The 15986-nt window shown below is 63.9% G+C and overlaps 5 protein-coding genes across 5 annotated transcripts; 2 read left to right on the top strand and 3 right to left on the bottom strand.

The window, feature by feature from the left end:
- Positions 1 to 40: 40 nt before the first annotated feature.
- Positions 41 to 696, top strand: EMIHUDRAFT_445942 (hypothetical protein; the record flags this gene model as incomplete). The annotated part of the gene is made up of 2 exons (XM_005765139.1): positions 41 to 385; positions 413 to 696. A coding segment is annotated over one exon (315 nt), but the record flags the coding sequence as incomplete, so codon positions are not given.
- A 3697-nt stretch (positions 697 to 4393) lies between these two features.
- Positions 4394 to 4833, bottom strand: EMIHUDRAFT_371233 (hypothetical protein; the record flags this gene model as incomplete). Its single annotated transcript, XM_005765138.1, has 1 exon — positions 4394 to 4833. The coding sequence occupies exon 1, from the start codon at positions 4823 to 4825 to the stop codon at positions 4397 to 4399; it is 429 nt and encodes a 142-aa protein (XP_005765195.1). The 5' UTR covers positions 4826 to 4833.
- A 4521-nt stretch (positions 4834 to 9354) lies between these two features.
- EMIHUDRAFT_247281 (hypothetical protein) lies at positions 9355 to 10146 on the top strand (the record flags this gene model as incomplete). Its single annotated transcript, XM_005765137.1, has 1 exon — positions 9355 to 10146. The coding sequence occupies one exon, from the start codon at positions 9355 to 9357 to the stop codon at positions 10144 to 10146; it is 792 nt and encodes a 263-aa protein (XP_005765194.1).
- Positions 10147 to 10636: 490 nt separating this feature from the next.
- Positions 10637 to 13267, bottom strand: EMIHUDRAFT_316847 (hypothetical protein; the record flags this gene model as incomplete). The annotated part of the gene is made up of 11 exons (XM_005765136.1): positions 10637 to 10777; positions 10873 to 11103; positions 11162 to 11235; positions 11294 to 11391; positions 11547 to 11668; positions 11755 to 11856; positions 11985 to 12131; positions 12252 to 12275; positions 12385 to 12444; positions 12590 to 12640; positions 12734 to 13267. 11 exons carry the CDS (start codon positions 13265 to 13267, stop codon positions 10637 to 10639), a joined length of 1584 nt encoding a protein of 527 aa, XP_005765193.1.
- A 997-nt stretch (positions 13268 to 14264) lies between these two features.
- EMIHUDRAFT_445941 (hypothetical protein) lies at positions 14265 to 15722 on the bottom strand. The gene has a single exon (XM_005765135.1). The coding sequence runs from the start codon at positions 15700 to 15702 to the stop codon at positions 14419 to 14421; it is 1284 nt and encodes a 427-aa protein (XP_005765192.1). The 5' UTR covers positions 15703 to 15722; the 3' UTR covers positions 14265 to 14418.
- Positions 15723 to 15986: the final 264 nt, after the last annotated feature.

Here is a 15986-nt window from a genome sequence, read left to right as displayed (position 1 = left end):
TTTTGAGACCGGCCGCACGATGACGGGCCGTCGTTATCTCACGAGGAGCGTCTCCAAGATCATCGACGCGTCCTACGAGCGCGCCGTGTCGCTGCTCACCGAGCACCGCGACAAGCTCACCGCCCTGGCCGAGTCGCTGCTCGAGAAGGAGGTGATCGGCTCGGACGACCTGATCCGCGTGCTCGGCGAGCGGCCCTTTTCAAAGTCGGTCGACTACGATGAGTTTGTCAACGCCTCGTGGAAGCGGAAGCTTGAGACGGCGGACGACGCGGGCGAGGACGCCGGAGGGGGCGGCGGCGGCGGGAGCGGCGGTGGCGGCGGCGAGGAGCTGCCGCCGGCACAGGCGGCCGCGTGAGGAGAGAGGACAGAGCTTTTGGAGGTGCGTTCAAAGGGGCTTTTTGGAGTTGGCCCCGGCGGGAGGGCGGCGCGGCTGTGGTACGGGCGAGGCGCGGGTCGTCGGAGACCGCATGTGACTGTACTGTTGTCGGTGGGCGTGCGCGCGCTGTGGGTGTTGCGGCGGTGTTGCAAGAGCGGGGAACCCGGGCCGGTGGCGAGAGGGGTGGGTGCGCTGACGGCACTGTGCTGTCCCGACCGCTCCCGCGTGAAGCCGGACTCTCACAACACACAGGCGTCAGGCCGCATGTGCGCGGCGCGTGGTGTTGCGCTGATATAATAAGTTGAACGGCACGATACGACTGACGGACACAAGACAGTGGTACATAAATTGACGGGCTCGCGAGAATCACGCGATGCGGGCGAGAGATGTGCGCGTCGCACCGCAGTCCGCACGCACGACGCACCCACTGCTGGAGGGCGAGACCGAGAGAGGCCACGCCGCCCATCGCGGCGCGCGGAACGGCGCACACACCGCCCGAGCGCCGCGGCCGGGAGGCACGTGCGGCGTGGATTGGGGCACGGAAGTTGCCAGCTCGGGAAGAGACCACACGGTTGAGTAGGAGGAGAGGCGCTGAGAGTAGCTAAGTTGATGTCCGCCAGACGCGCTGCGGCGGCGGCCCTCGCCGCCGCGCGCACACAAGTCGGGCGGGGAGAGGGCTCATCGCTCAATGTTGACGTGCAGCTCTGGGGCGCCGCCCTCATACTCGCGCGCAATGTCGTCCACCGTGTTGAGCTTGCTCTTCTTTGGCACGCAGCACGGGCAAAAGGTGGCGCAGTAGAGGTACTTGAAGATGTGCGAGGGCGCCTCAACCACCCAGCTGGCTATCAGGCCGTAGACCGCCTGGAAACCGGCGTCGGCGGCCTTGGGCCTCGTGGCGGCCCAGTAGACGGTGGCGGTCATGAAGAAGACGGTTACCATCTGGCGGCGGGCGAGGAAAAGTTGTGTATGTTCTCATTCGGCGCCGGGCGGTGGGTGGGCAGGCTGGAGGGTGCGTGGCGGGTCCGAGCGCGGCGCGCGCCTCGAGCAGGCACTTCATGTCTGACAGGAAGCCCTGGGCGCACTTGAACATGAAGGTGGCGGGCGTCACGATGAGGATGGTGAGTCCGAGGCTGGCCATCTGGCTCTTCCAGTCGTCGACGCCCACGTACTCTGCCGTCAGCATGCCCGTCGCAATGGCCGCCGTCGTCGTGAAGCCGAAGAGCGCAGCGCGGTCCCGCACCGGCTTGCCTGCGTGCGAGCAAGAGGTGGACTGCCGTGCGCGGAGGAGCGTGCGCGGCTAGGCGGCGGGGTCGCTGCCCTTTTTTTGGAAGAACATGCCGAGGAGCGAGTGGTTCAAGGCAACGTACTCGCAGAGATTGACCTTGTCGTCCTTGCTGCCGCCAAAGACGTACTCGGGGTCGGGCTTGGTCTCCATGGCTGCTGCTGATTGAGGAGCAAAGGGTCGTTGAGGCTTCGAGCGGGATCGCGGGGACGTGCGTGCGCTCGGCCGACGCGACAGAGGACTTTTTCTCGCTCTATTTTTCTGAAGCGTGAAGGTGCGATTTCGGGCCCGGGGTTGTGCGTTTGTGAAGGTGCGGCAACCGGCTCATGATTGAATTCTTTTTTCGTGACCGTCGTGGTTTTGTCTGTTCTCTCAGGCCGGGGCTGTGTGTGTTTTGCCCAAAGCCGGAAAGCAAAAACGAAAAAGTGCTCGCCCCATGCAGCGAGGTACAGCATGCATTGCTCACTGTGAGAGGGGGGGGGGGGGGGTAGGCTTTTGTAGGTGGGCAGGGGCCCTCTCAAAGATCTCTCCAGGAATCTCACGTCACAGCCTTGAAGTGACCTGCGAACGCGCACCCCCCTAGGGGTCAGGGCTCTCTAGCCCGTAGCCCGATGCCGATCATCCGGCCCGCTGGGTACGCTTCTCTTAGCTCCCCGGCCCTGGATGTGAGGTTACCGAGTGCACTCCAAGTGCTCCACAAGTGCTTTGCCTGCGGGGGCAGGGGCGGCTCAGGATCACAGACACCCCTCTCAGGATCACAGCACCGGCGGGGGGGCGCCTCAGGATCAAGCACCCACGGCAGGGTCTGTGGGGATCAGCAGACCTTGAGGGGGCGCGCGCTGAGGATCATAGGCCTGAGAGGGGTGCTGTCAAGATCACAGGGCTGCAAGGGTGGCACTCGAGATCAGAGCGCCAAAATAGGTGCAATACAGATCAGCGGCCGGAAGTGGGCGCAAGAAGGATCATGAGCGCCGGATCGGGTGCAATAAGGATCATGAGCGCCGAACGGGTGCAATAAGGATCATGAGGGTTTTGTGGTCTGTGCGCGGACGGCCCGGGGAGCCTGCTGCGCTATTTTAACCTGCCCCGACAGAGTCTCGATACGGCGCGCGGCGGCGCCGCACCCAGCAAGCTGGGGCCGCTCCTTACGGACTCGTCGCTGCGCTCCTCAAGGCAAACACGGAGCGCGCTGCGCGCGCGGTCTACGCCGAATACTGCGGCCGCCGTCACGACTGCCATCCTCGGCGGCGCCGAGCGCGCGAGCGGCGCCGATGGCCAACCCGGCGCCACCTCCCAGCGACAAGCGCATGAGCGACAGGACGCGCATGAGCGACCCGGTCCAGCGCACGTGATTGCACCAATTTCGGCGCACGTGATCCTTATTGCACGTCTGCTGATCCCCACAGACCCTGCCGTGGGTGCTTGATCCTGAGGCGCCCCCCCGCCGGTGCTGTGATCCTGAGAGGGGTGTCTGAGATCCTGAGAGAGGCTTATCTGTTGCCTGCGCCAGCGCAGCGCTTGTCACGTCTCGTTGCGCGAAAACAATAACAAAGAATTTAAACAAAGAAAGCCCCCAAATCCCCGGCCCTGGGTGTGCGGTTGCCAACTAACTGCACTCCAAGTGCCCCCCGAACTGCAACTGGCGCGCACTGGCACTAACACAGAGGTTCAAAGGTACTTACGCATTCACGCTTCAACGCGGGGGAGCGGGAGCTTGCGCGGTGCCCGCAAGAAAAAGGCGAAGCGAAAAAAGGAAATCGACGCCTTGAGTCGCGTCCGCCTCAGTAATCGTGCTACCCACCAAAAAAAGAATAAAACACGCGGCGTGGCCACTCCAACTGCTCAAGAGCTCTCGCCAGGTCGTGCCGCTCCACCGCTCCACCGCCACTGTCTCGCCAGCCGCTGCCGCTGGCACGCAAAAAAGAAGAAAGTGCGGGAACAAGAAAATAGGCACAGGCCCTGGCGCGCACCACTCCCGTTGTTCTCTTCTCATAAAATCGGAGGGTCGGCCCACGGGGGGACTTCGTGAACTGAAGCGACCCAACGATTTATCGATTTTATGAGTGGCAGCAAAGGGAGTGGGCGCGCACTGGCACTAACACGCGACTCCTGCGAGGAAACGAAACATCTAGTTGAAATTGGAGAGAAGGGAGGACTTTCCTCTTTCTTTCTAAACAACGAAAGACTCGATCTCTCAAAAGACAGCTCATGCGGCTCCGTTGGGCTCTCCCAAGCGCCCCTTCCCCGGTGGGTGTGCGTAGAAAGTGAAGCCGATCGAGAAGTGGCAGAAGCCGCCCTGTGTGACACATATTGCGGCACGTGAGACGTGTGACGAGTGACGTGAGAGTGAGAGTGTGTGAGAGACATATTGGGGTTTGCGGGGAGAGCCCCGGGCCCGGGGCGCGCGCAGCCGGCGCGGGGCGTTTTTTATGCAAACATGCAAACGGGACGGCCTGCGCAGCCTCTAACTATTTCGCGATAGGTAGATGTGAGGTTGCCAACTGCGCTCCATCCTCCAACCTCCATCCTCCAAGTGCTCCAAGGTTCGTCATTTTTTGTGCGCTTCTTAGCTTCCCCGGCCCTGGATGTGCCAGCATGTGCGGTTGCTGACTGCACTCCAAGTGCTCCCCGTCCCCCCGGACCAGGAAGCGACTTTCGCCTTCACCTTTCTTCTACTCTAAACAACGAAAGACTCCACTCGATCTCTCAAAAGACAGCTCATGCGGCTCCGTTGGGGCTCACGCGGCCGTCCGCCTGCGCACCCTCCTCACGCCGAGGCTGGCCAGCGCCTCGTCGCACCTCTCCGCCTGCCTCTCCACCCCCTCCTCCGCCGTCTCTCGAGCGAGCGCCTGCAGCGCCGCAACGCCGCCGACCCGGTGCCACTGCTCAGCGCACGCAGACGAGGAGGTTGCGAGACGAAGGAGGGCGTTGATGCTGTCTCTGCGCCAGCCACCTTCCTCGGGCTGGTCCAGCCGCGAGAGGAGCAGCGAGAGGCAAGTGTCGTCAGCCGCGAGGTCGGCGCGGGTGCAAGCCAAGTGCACAAGCGCAATGGCAGCAACGAGTTTGCAGAGATCCGAGGCGCCTGCCTCCTGCGTGAGAAAGGAGAGGACCGCCACACCGCCAGCCTCGACGACACCCTCGTGCGTGCCAGACGCTACCTCAATCATGTTGCCGAGCGCCACCGCGGCACCACCCTTCTGCCTCTCAGTCCCATCGCGAGCCAGCGCGATAAGGACCTCGATGCCGCCGGCCGCTGCGATCGCCACGCTGTTGTCGTCGTTCATAGCGAGGTTCCTCAGCGCTCCCGCCGCTTCCCCCTTCTGCGCCTCCGTCCCGTCGCGAGCCAGCGCGATAAGGACATCAATACCGCCAGCCGCCGCGATCGCCACGCGGTGTTCGTCGTTGCCAGCGAGAATCCTCAGCGCCCCCGCCGCACACGCCTTCTGCCCCTCTATCCCGTCCCGAGCCAGTGACACGAGGACATCGATGCCACTAGCCGCAACAATCGCCGCCTTGTTGTCGTCGTTCATAGAGAGGTTGCACAGCGCCCCCGCCGCTTCCTCCTTCTGCCCCTCAGTCCCGTCCCGAGCCAGTGACACGAGGACCTCGATGCCGCCGGCCGCAGCAATCGCCTCCTTGTTGTCGTCGTTGACAGCGAGGTTCGCCAGCGCCCCCGCCGCACGCTCCTTCTGCGCCTCACTCCCGTCGCGAGCCAGCGACACGAGGACCTCAACTCCGCCGGCCGCAGCGATCGCCACGCTGCTCTCACCGTCCTCGGAAAGAAGAAGGAGCGTTGCCGCGACGTCCACCTTCTCGTCCTCGTCTCCAACCTGCAAGAGACCGACGAGCGCGTCCACCCGCCTGCTGCCGGCCTCCTCTCCCGACAGCCGCTTGAGCTCTCCGAGCGCAGCGGCGCGCAGCTCCGAGGAGGCATCGCCAGCGGTCTCCACCAGCCGCGCGAAGGCACCGCGCGGCGCGCAGATCAGGGACCACCGCTTGCACACGGCCGCGTGGCGCAGGCCCGTCTTCTCGAGCACGCACGGCGCAAGGTCTGGGTCCGCGAGGACGTCGGTCGCGACGGCGGGCGGAGGGCTGTGGTGCGCGAGGAGCGCCTCGGCCCTCCTGTTTGCAGCGGGGCTGTCCCGCATGGCGCCGGCGGCGATCGCGATCAGGGCATCGGGCGGAAGAGCGGCGAGCCGCAGCTCGTAGCGGGCGCAGGCGAGCATTTGTCTCGATTTCTTTCTTTCTTCGTTTCCACGAAGCCGCTTTTGAGAGAGAGAGATTTTTGAAGACCAACAAGAAATCTTCTTCCCGCTTTTGTGGCCTTCACATACTTTGAAATTGCCCCACAGTCAAAAGAAACCAAGCCACCAATAAAACCTGTCTTGGTTTGCCAACAACATACCTAAAACCAATAAAACCAGAACTCTAACACTCACACGTAATTTGGTTCTGGAGCCCTGTTCACGCGCGCGCGAGACGTGCAGTCTATCCCCAAATGTACGAACTTATAGCTTACTGAAAAAAAAATCTAACATATAATGTCACACACACACAAACAAAGGTAAAGTGATTTCTTTTTGGTTAATAAAAATCTCTCTCTCAAACAAACAAAACACAAAACACACACACACACACACACACACACACACACACACACACACACACACACACACACACACACACACACACACACACACACACACACACACACACACAACTCCTTGCCCCCACACCCTCCCACCCTCCCACCCTCCCTCCCTCCCTCACACCCGGCGCCTCACGCCATGAGTTATGAGGCGGCGCCGTGGTGAGCACATCATGAGTTTCAGGGTTCATAGCTCAGTTGGGAGAGCGTTAGACCGAAGATCTAAAGGTCTCCGGTTCGATCCCGGATGAGCCCATCGCACTTCAACGCAGTTTGTGCTTTTTGTGTTTTTTGCAACTCTACCGCGCTTTGTGCTTTTTGTGTTTTTTGCAACTCTACCGCGCTTTTCTTTCTGGTGTCGTCGGACGAGTGCAACTCTATGGTGAGCTTTTCCTTCTGGTGTCGTCGTCGGACGAGTTCAAACGCGAGGCGACCATCGTCACCGCCGCCGCCCTCCCGAACCTGCCCTCGCCTCGGGAGGGCGGCGGCGGCGGTGTAGGGGTGGCGGCGAGCTCCCCGGTTGCAAATACTCGCCTCACGGTCCAAGATGTGGCGGCTCACACGCCCAACCATGCTCTGGTGCGTCCTGAGGGAGGGTGTGTAGAGGATGTAGAGTGTAGAGCGCTGTAGAGCTGTAGAGCTGTAGAGCGCTGGAGAGCGCTGGAGAGCGCTGTAGAGCTGTAGAGCTCTACATCCGCCGCGGGACGATGTGAGTCCGATGTAGAGCGATGTAGAGCGCGATTTTGCTGTAGAGTTGGTTGTAGAGGCTCTACAGCCAAACCGCCGGGAAGGCAGTGACTCAAAGAGGTCGAGCCGCGCTAATGGGGTGTCTCCGAGCTTACTGGAGCTCTGATGGACGGCCCTGACTATCCCTGACACACAGAGAGTCACTCTGACGGCACACAACACCCTACAACTGCGTCATCACCAGCCTGCCATGCGTCGCCGGTGCCGCATTCGTCGCTGTGCTTCTTTAGCAGGCGGTGGACTGTCGGCTGCGAGGACGGCCGCATTTGCGCGAGGCGAGGCGAGCATTCAGACGCGTTGCATACGCCATGCCTCGCGCCAGTGCGTGCGGGAGCTCCTGGCTGAGCGTTGAGTCCAAGCGAGTTGCGCTGGCCACGATCGCTACGCCGAGCCGAGCTGACGTGCCGAGGCGCCGGCCAGTCGCAGCCGTGAGGCATGCCACAGCAGCAGAGGCACCTGCCACCCATTGGGCGGGCAGACAGAAGGCCAGGGCAGCACTGGCAAGTGCAACGCGCCTCATGTCGGAGAGCGACCGTGCCTCGTTCGCCGCTTATGATGTAGAGTTTGTTGTAGAGATTTCACGTTGTAGAGCGCCTCTACATCGCTCTACATCACATCGCTCTACATCGGACTCACATCGTCCCGCGGCGGATGTAGAGCTCTACAGCGCTCCAGAGCGCTCTACATCTCTACAGCTCTACAGCGCTCTACACTCTACATCCTCTCTACACCCTCCCTCAGGGTGCGTCGATTGGGTCGCGTCTGCTGCCCGTGTCTCTGTCTTATCGGTGCGACGACAACAAGCTACCCCTACCCCTAACCCTACCCCTAACCCTACCCCTAACCCTAACCCTATCCCTAACCCTGCTAACCCTAACCCTAACCCGAAGAACTCGGAGCGTTCACCGAGAGCTCGCGTCAACGCGCGGCGGGCGCCCGCGCGTGCGCGTAGTGCTGCGTAGTGCCGCGTAGTGCTGCGTAGTGCCGCGTAGTGCCGCGTGCGCGCACGTGCACGTGCGCGTGCGCGCGCGTGCGCGGCGTGCGCGCGGCGTGCGCGGGCGTGCGCGCGCGTGTGCGGCGTGCGCGGGCGTGCGCGCGCGTGCGCGGCATGCGCGGCCAGGGCGTAGGCAAGTGCCTGAGGGTATGGGGGTGGGCGCCACCCTGGGGCTACCCATTAGCATCGTCGGCTCAGTGATGGGTATCCTCACGAGCGCCGGAGAGCAGCGACAACTTTGGCGTCGAGTGCTGTGCCCGAAGGTGGGTGTGCAAAGCTTCTGGGTGGGTCTGGAGAGGGGCCATTTTCGTGTGCTTGCTCGTACATAGGCTACGCTGGAGTGCCGCAACGCCAAGCGGTCGACGGCACGCTCTCCGTCGACAACGCCTCCTTTGCCCCTCCTTGCGATAGGCAGCGGGCTCGTCGCAAAGATGCTCCTCTCCCATGACATGCGGTACACCGCCACAGGCATCACTGAGCGTGACGACCGCTGCGGCACGCGACCGTCTGGCGAGCTGCGCTCGCCCACGCCGGCAGCAGCAGCTACGGCTTTGAGATCTCGTCTACACACTGACAGCGATGCATGTGGAATTCACCAAATTTCTTGTTATGTGATAGGAACGAGTGTATCGCTTTGACGGGTCGACCGTACTTGTTATCAAGACTGATATGACGCACACAGTGACACATCAGACGACACACATTCTCCCACCCGCCGGGTCGCAAAACGCTCTCGACGAGAGCCACAAGAAGGCGTCCGCACAGCAAGCCGCTCGTCGGACAGGCGTGCTCGCTCGATGCCGGCGAGCGCATGGCGCACGCCTTGGACGGTGGCGAAGCCAAAAACACCGGCAGTGGCCGTCCGCTGGCGTGAGCGGCGGCGGTCGAGACCTCACCCTTCGCGCCGACGACCCAACCTTACGCGGAACAACCCAACCCAACCTAACAACCCAACCCAAAAAGCTCGATTCTCCTGTTGGGCCCTCACGCTCTACCGCCGCTCCTGCTTATGGCGAATATTCCACGTCGATGTTTACAATCTATAGCGCCGGTCGGCTCAACTTGCTTGGGCAGCCAGGATCACCGTCGGCGAGAGCAGCTGCGAGCGACACCACGTCGAGCCTCGCGACGCTTTCTTCCGTGGCCGCCGCCCCCGGCGAGACAGCGCAGGCGGGTGGGGTGCGGCGGAGGCCGAGGCGTGCGCCAGCCGCGCTCGAGACCAGCAGGCGGCCTGGGAGGGCGCTCACACGCCGCGACGATCTCGGGCGAAGCGAGGCGTCGCGCCAGGTCATTCACGGCATACACATATGCCTCGCAACAAGTCCTCTCCCGCCGACGCCGAGCTAGACTTCGAGGCTTTCGATCTCGAGGGCACGGGCGAGAAGGTGAGCGACAAGGAGATCGCCTCCGTCCTCAAGTCGGTGCTGGGCGGGGCTCCGGCGCCCGCACCCAAGAGGAAGCCGCAGCAGGCTGCGCCGCTGCCTTCGAGGCAGCCACAGCAGGCGCCTCAGGCCAAGCCGCAGGCGCATCAGGGCAAGGCCCGGCCCACGGACAAGCTGTCGGAGCGCGCACGGGAGTACGAGACGGCGGCGGTTCATGCAACCCAGAGCGGCGAGACCGAGATGGCGATGCTCTGGCTTCAGCGTGGCAAAGCGCTCCAGGCGGCGGCGGAGGCCCTCCTGTCGCAGTATCCGCACCCAACGGCGGCGGCGGCCGATGCGGGCGGGCCGTCGTCGTCGGCGGGTCCTGCGCCGCCGGCGGCGACGCCGGACGACCCTATTGACGCGGCCGAGGCGTACGCGCGCACCATCGTCTCGCAGCGAGTGCTCGACTGGGAGGTTGGCCTCGCCTCGGCACAGTCGCAGGAGGAGGCGGAGGGCGCCGAGGTGCGAATCGAGGCGCTCGAGACGCGCAGGGCGGTCCTCCTGGCCGAGGAGAGCGCGCTCGCGCCCGAGGCGCTCGTCGCGAGGCTGCAGGTGGCCATCGTCGCGGAGAAGAAGGCGGCGCTGGCACACAAGGCAGCGGCGAGGACGCCCGATGCGATCCACGCCCTGCGCCGAGCAAAGCTGATGACGGAGGAGGTGGAGGCGCTCGGGTGAACGGCGTGAAGTGGGTAAGTCGGAAAGCGCCGCCACGGGACACTCACAGCTTCGCACAAGCCTCGCTCTTTTCGGCGGACGGCGCGCGCCGATCGAGTGTGTGTGGTTGCGCCCTCTGTAAAAGCTGTATCGTGCGAGCCAGGACACACTGAGACCGACACTCGCACGACACTATGTGATTTCAGGACTGCGTGACCACTTCGCACTTCCACTTGCGAGTTGCGTGACGACACCTGCGGCGTGGCGCGGGGTCTGCCGACTGAGCGAGCTCTCTGAGGCGTGTGAGGTGTGAGAGTGACTACAGACTAAAGCCGTACTGACGTAAAGAGACACGTCATGACACATGAGAAAACATGTGTTTGCAAGAGAGCAGAGACCGAGGATCGAGAGAGAGAGGACAGAAGTGTGCAGAGTTAAGTTCGCGCAAAATATGTGCGACCTCCTTCCATCACGCCTCGCACGCTGTTGAAATCGCACCGTCGGCGGCGCCTCACTTGTGCGACTCTGGACAAGCGGTCATTGTGTCGAGGTACACCTTCGCCGTCTCCTCGATGAAACTCGTCGGAAGGCTGGAGGCCATGCCATACAGGCCCGCCGAGCCGCCCTTGTACTTTTCCGGCTCCGATCGCACCTGCCGGCGAAAAGTGGACAAGCCGTGGGCCTCGGGCAAAGCGGCGATTGGGTTGCTGCGGGGAGGGGGCGGGAGAGGGCGCAAGCCGTGGCGACAGCCGCCCGCAGCTCGTCGACGAACCGCGTCGCGTTCTTTGCGGTCGGCAGCGTGACGGCGAGGTGGACGGCGGCCGGGTTTTGCAGCGTCGCGAGCTCCCAGCCGCCAATCTCCTTGAGGCAATCGGCGACGCTGTAGCAATTGAGGCCCGAGCCCTGCTTCGCACCGAACGCGACGACGCACGCGTCCGCGCGGCCAACCAACTCGAGCCCGCCGATCGTCGGGATCGCCTGTGGACGTGCCTCGGACATGTCATGGACGTGTCCTGGACAGAGTCGAGCCGCCGACCGTCGGGATCGCCTCCGCGATGCGGCGCGTCGCGCCGACGATCTGCGCCGTCGACTCGACGTACCCAGCCTCGCCTATGGAGCATGTGTCAGGGACGTGTCATGGACATGTCCGTGTAGCCGTCGGCTCGACGTACCCAGCCTCGCCGTAGCGCATCATCGCCGCCCAAGTCGCCGCGACCACGCCGCCGGGCCGCGAGCCCAGCATCGTCGGCGTGGCGTAGATGCCGCCTGGGAGGGGCGCGGCAGCGTCGAGCGGCGCTGAGCCTCGGTGCCGGTGCCCGGTGGCTGGGCACGAGGGCGAGAGGGCGCGAGGGGCGGCGGCGAGGGGCGAGAGGCGAGGGGCAGGCCGAGGGAGAGGGGCGGAGGGCGTCGCGCCAGTCCACTCGGTGGCAAAAGTGTACATGTGGTGGCGCAGCTCCTTGCTCCGGAACATGAGCACCGACGCCCCCTTTGGCGCGAACCCGTACTTGTGGGGATCGCACGAGATCGTGGTGACGCCGCGCACCTGAGTCTCGGGCGACCTCGCGTGACCTGGAGAGATCTCGCTTGATCTCGCGTGACCTCGGGTCGCACGAGATTGCAGTGACGCACCGTAAAATCGAAGCCGTGCGGCGGCGGCGAGCCCGCGGCCGCCATGAAGGGAACCACAAACCCCCCGAGGCAGCAGTCGACGTGCAGGCCGATCCCGCGCGCCTATGGTACGGCTCCGAGAGGCTCCGAGAAGGCTCCGAGAAGGCTCCGAGAAGGTGCAAGCCGGGCACGCGCACCTCGGCGAGCTCGGCGAGCTCCTAGTGAGATTCCCCGAGGTATAGTGAGATTACCGACGGCGGGCGTGCGACAGCGGGCGCGAGGTTGGGTGGGCGCGCCTCGATCGGGTCGATGGTGCCGGTGGCAAACTGCGGCGCCGAGCCGACGAGGGCGACGGTGTTGGAGTCGATGAGAGAGCGGACATGCGCCACGTCGACGGCCTGCGGGAGGAGGGTTCCGGCAAGGGTCTCTCGGAGGTTCCGGAGAGAGATGCGCCGCCCTCTCGTCGCGCGCGAGGGCGAGACGGCCTGCTCCGGGAAGGTGCAGCGCGCGTGCCGGACCTCGATTCCGAAGTAGTGGCCCGCCTGGGGCAGGCAGCAGGCGGCGAGTTTGGCGCACTCCATGGACGGGTCTCGAAGCCGAGGGCTCGTCTCAGGCCTTGTCAAAGGCGGCGTGAGCCGTCAGCGGAATCACAATGTTCGGCTCGCGCACACCGCGAGTGGCGCTGCCCCAGTCGCGGTACGTCTTCATCGCCTGCGGGGCGCGTCACCGACGCGTCACCGACGCGCGACCCTCTCGGCCTCCCGCCGCGGCGCGTCGTCTCGTCGCCATGAGGATCGACTCGGTCCCTCCCGTCGTGAAGGCTATCTCTCGGCTATCTCTCGCCATGAGGATCGACTCGGTCCCTCCGGTCGTAAAGGCGCCGCACGAGCCAGCCGGGCCACGGTACCTGCAGAGCACCTCCGCCCATGACTCGACGCGACCCGTGGGGCGGGGCGGCGGCGGCGGCGGCGGCGGCGGCGGCGGCGCACATGCGCAGCACCATCGCCACCACCTCTGCGTCCATCTGGCGGGTCGCCGGGTGGAGCGAGGCGTGCAGTGGGTTGAAGAAGGCAAACTGGCCGTACACCTTGCCCACAAAGTCCATGTGCTCCCGCTCGCCGTGGTAGACGGCGCCCGTGATGGTGCCGTCCTCCCAGTACTTGCGGTCCAGCTCGTGCCGCTTCTCCATCAGCTGCAGCAGCTCCGCCTGCGGCGTGCCCTTGGCGGGCAGCTCGAGCCGCGGTGCAGTGAGGTCGCGGAACAGCACGCCCTCCAAGTCGGCCCTCACCTTTGCCTGGCCCTCCTCAAGCTCCTTCCTCACCGGCGGAAGCTGCTTGAGCAGCGGCATGGCGGTCGTAAAGGCCCAGCGGCGCAGGCCGGTCGTCCGCATGATCTGCCGCAGCCGCCGATAGGCACGCGCCGCGCCGAGAAGACCGAGGACGAGCTTAATGACGGACCACTGGTCCAACCGCCGCAGCCGCCGCACCACGACGGCGCGGACGGCGTCGTCGAGCGTGGCCACGAGCGAAGTCATGTGTCGCTAGGCTCGGAACTGAGCGCGGGTGTAGCCTACAAGGTGAAGCAGGCTTCCTGATAAAAGAATTTTCCGCCCACGGGTGTTGTCTATCTCTCCTCCTTAAAGGCGAAAGGGTCTAGATTTGGGGCGCTCGCCGAAGAAGAGTACGACAAAATAGCGCCCGTGATTGCCTGCACGCTACCCGCACTCACGGACTCCATACCCGAAAGAAAGAGAAGGGAGCTCGCGGGAGAGGTGACGAGTGAACTACAGGTAGTGGGGAAGGCAGCCTCGATTGCCATACAGACATGGGTGCGAAACAACGACAAGACCAAGGCACGGGCAGAGGAACGAGAGAAGAATATAGGGTGGATAAAGCGCCTGTTCACGGCATGGAGGGTGAGCCACACCGAACGTACCGAGCGAAGAGCCGAGCGGAAGGAGGACGGGGAAGATGACTCCGAGGAGGACGAACCAGTGGAAATCCAGTTGTCAGATGTCACGATCCATCCGAAGGGGAACCCAGCGCCGGCATCATCCGTAGAGGCACGAGTGTTCGAAGAGAGAGTGGACCTGAGCAACAACATGACCTGTAGGCAAATGATCGGAGTGGGAGTCAGAAATGTTGTCCTTGCGCGAGGGGAGCTCGATAGACTCGAGGGGCCAGGATACGCCGCGAGGAGGACGGAGTTGCGCCGACAGGCGAAAGAAGCCGCGAGAACAAGGGACCGGCAGGTGGCGGCGTCGCAGGACGAGGCAGAAGAGAACAACGCGTCAGAGGAGGAAGTGACAAGGGAGAGAACGACGAGGGTGGGACGACCGCGAGGTGGCATGAAGGTTGCAGCGAGAATCGGCGAGAGACTGCGAAGAGAGATAGGAAGAGGCAGACTCCCTAGGGTGGGCGACGGATAGCGCACCACACACCTCTCCTTAAAATCCCTGTGTGGTGGCGGCGTGCTGTCCTCCCCATCCCTCCCTTGGGTTGTCTGTTTTCTTTCTTTTCTTTTTTTTATCTCTCCAGGAGATGTCTGGTACATACCACATTTATTTATTAAGCCAGATCACACCACGAACAGTCGCGTTGACACAGGAGGCTGCTCAAAAAGCAGTCGTCGCGAATAGTAAACATCTAAACTAACAACAATAACATTCTGCACTCTTTCCAAGCCTCACACGCCTCTCCCACCCAGGCGGCGCCGCAAGCAGTCAAACAGAGTCAGAGAGGGGGTCGCCGACGATGCCATGGGCGGCGGCGAGGGGGTAGCTGCCGATCCACTGGACCAGATCGGCGCCGCGAGAGAATCGAGGTACGCGTCCAGCTCGGTGTTCTCTGCAACCGCTTCCCAATCACGCGCGTCCGCCTCCAGCATATCATCCAGGTGCGTCGCGCTGAAGCCCGATGGCTCCGTGAGCGCGTCGCTCGCGTCGCTCGGATCGCGCCGCTCCGCAACCTCCGCCCCGCGGTAGTAGACGCACCAGTCGTCCTTGCCGGTGCATGATGCGCCGCAGCGCCGGGCGCCGCCCGCCGATGCGCCGGCGCACCAGGCGTGGCGCCGCGCTTCGCCGGCACTGGGTCGGCGCGCCGGGTCCGCCTCAAAGAGGGAGTCGAGGAGGCCGACGACGGCTGCGGGGAGGTCCAGGCCGGACCGCACGAGGCGCAAGTCGAGGTTGGCGGGCGGCTCGTCGGGGTGGGGGAAGGTGCCCGTCAGCAGGGTGAAGAGGACCACCCCACAGGACCACATGTCGGCGGCGAAGCCGTCGTATCCGAGCCCGTCGAGCACTTCTGGGGCGGTGTAGCTCTTGGAGCCGACGCGGTCGCGGAGCGGCATGGAGCGGTCGTAGCCTCCGCCCTGCGCGGGCGGGTACTGGTGCGCGAGCCCAAAGTCGATGAGCCGGATTGGGCCGCCGGAGGTGTCGGCGAAAAGGATGTTCTCCAGCTTTATGTCGCGGTGCGCGACGCCGCGGCTGTGGCAGTGCTCCACCGCGTCGAGAAGCTCGCAAAAGATGCGGCGGACGGTCTGCTCGTCCGGCAGCGGGAAGTATGAGACGCGATCGAAGAGCTCACCACCGAGGCACCGCTCCATGGCAATCGCGTATGTCCCGGCGCAGGTTGAGCCGTGCGCGTAGACACTGATCACGCCCTTGTGGTCGAGCCGGTCGTAGAAGAAGCACTCGCGCCGCCCGGATTCCCCTCCGAGCACCTTGATGGCGACGCGCTCATCGCCCTTTACGCCAAAGCAAGAGCCAAACGAGCCGGTGCCGAGGGTGCGTGAGAAGTCGATCTCGAAGCTAGTGATGTCGCGGCGGCGAGGCTGCTTCTTGATGCCGCTGTGGCTCTTGCCGCTGTTGATTGGCGAGGTGGTCGATCTTGGCTTGTCGCGGTGGTTGATCTTGGCTGGGAAAAGGGAGCGCCTTGCCGTGCAGGGCGACGGGAGAGAGGGCAGGGACGCCATGGTCGTAGCCGGCTTTGAAACGCGAGCGCGACGTCCAGGATGCGTCACGCGCGCGGCGACTTTCTTTTGCCAGGAGGGCTCATTAGGAAGCCCTTCAATCGCCGATATTTAAATGAAACCGAAAGGCGGCGTGACAAATAATCAAACAAACAGAGAGACCAGCACAAACGCCACACTCGGGCCCCCACAGACATCCCACAACACACGACCCGCCGCCGCGCCCGCGCACCGGGCGCGGCCCCGGCCGGGCCGGAGGACAAGAGGGGGAGGGACGGGAGCGGGGC

The sequence above is a fragment of the Emiliania huxleyi genome (assembly GCF_000372725.1).
Source record: "Emiliania huxleyi CCMP1516 unplaced genomic scaffold EMIHUscaffold_565, whole genome shotgun sequence".
Classification (NCBI taxonomy): domain Eukaryota; phylum Haptophyta; order Isochrysidales; family Noelaerhabdaceae; genus Emiliania; species Emiliania huxleyi.
The sequence above is the reverse complement of the archived record's forward strand: the minus strand, read 5'-3'. Positions and strand labels throughout refer to the sequence as shown.

Excerpts from the sequence above, each read along its gene's own strand:
- EMIHUDRAFT_445941 (XM_005765135.1), bottom strand. The coding sequence starts at position 15,702 with ATGGCGTCCCTGCCCTCTCTCCCGTCGCCCTGCACGGCAAGGCGCTCC.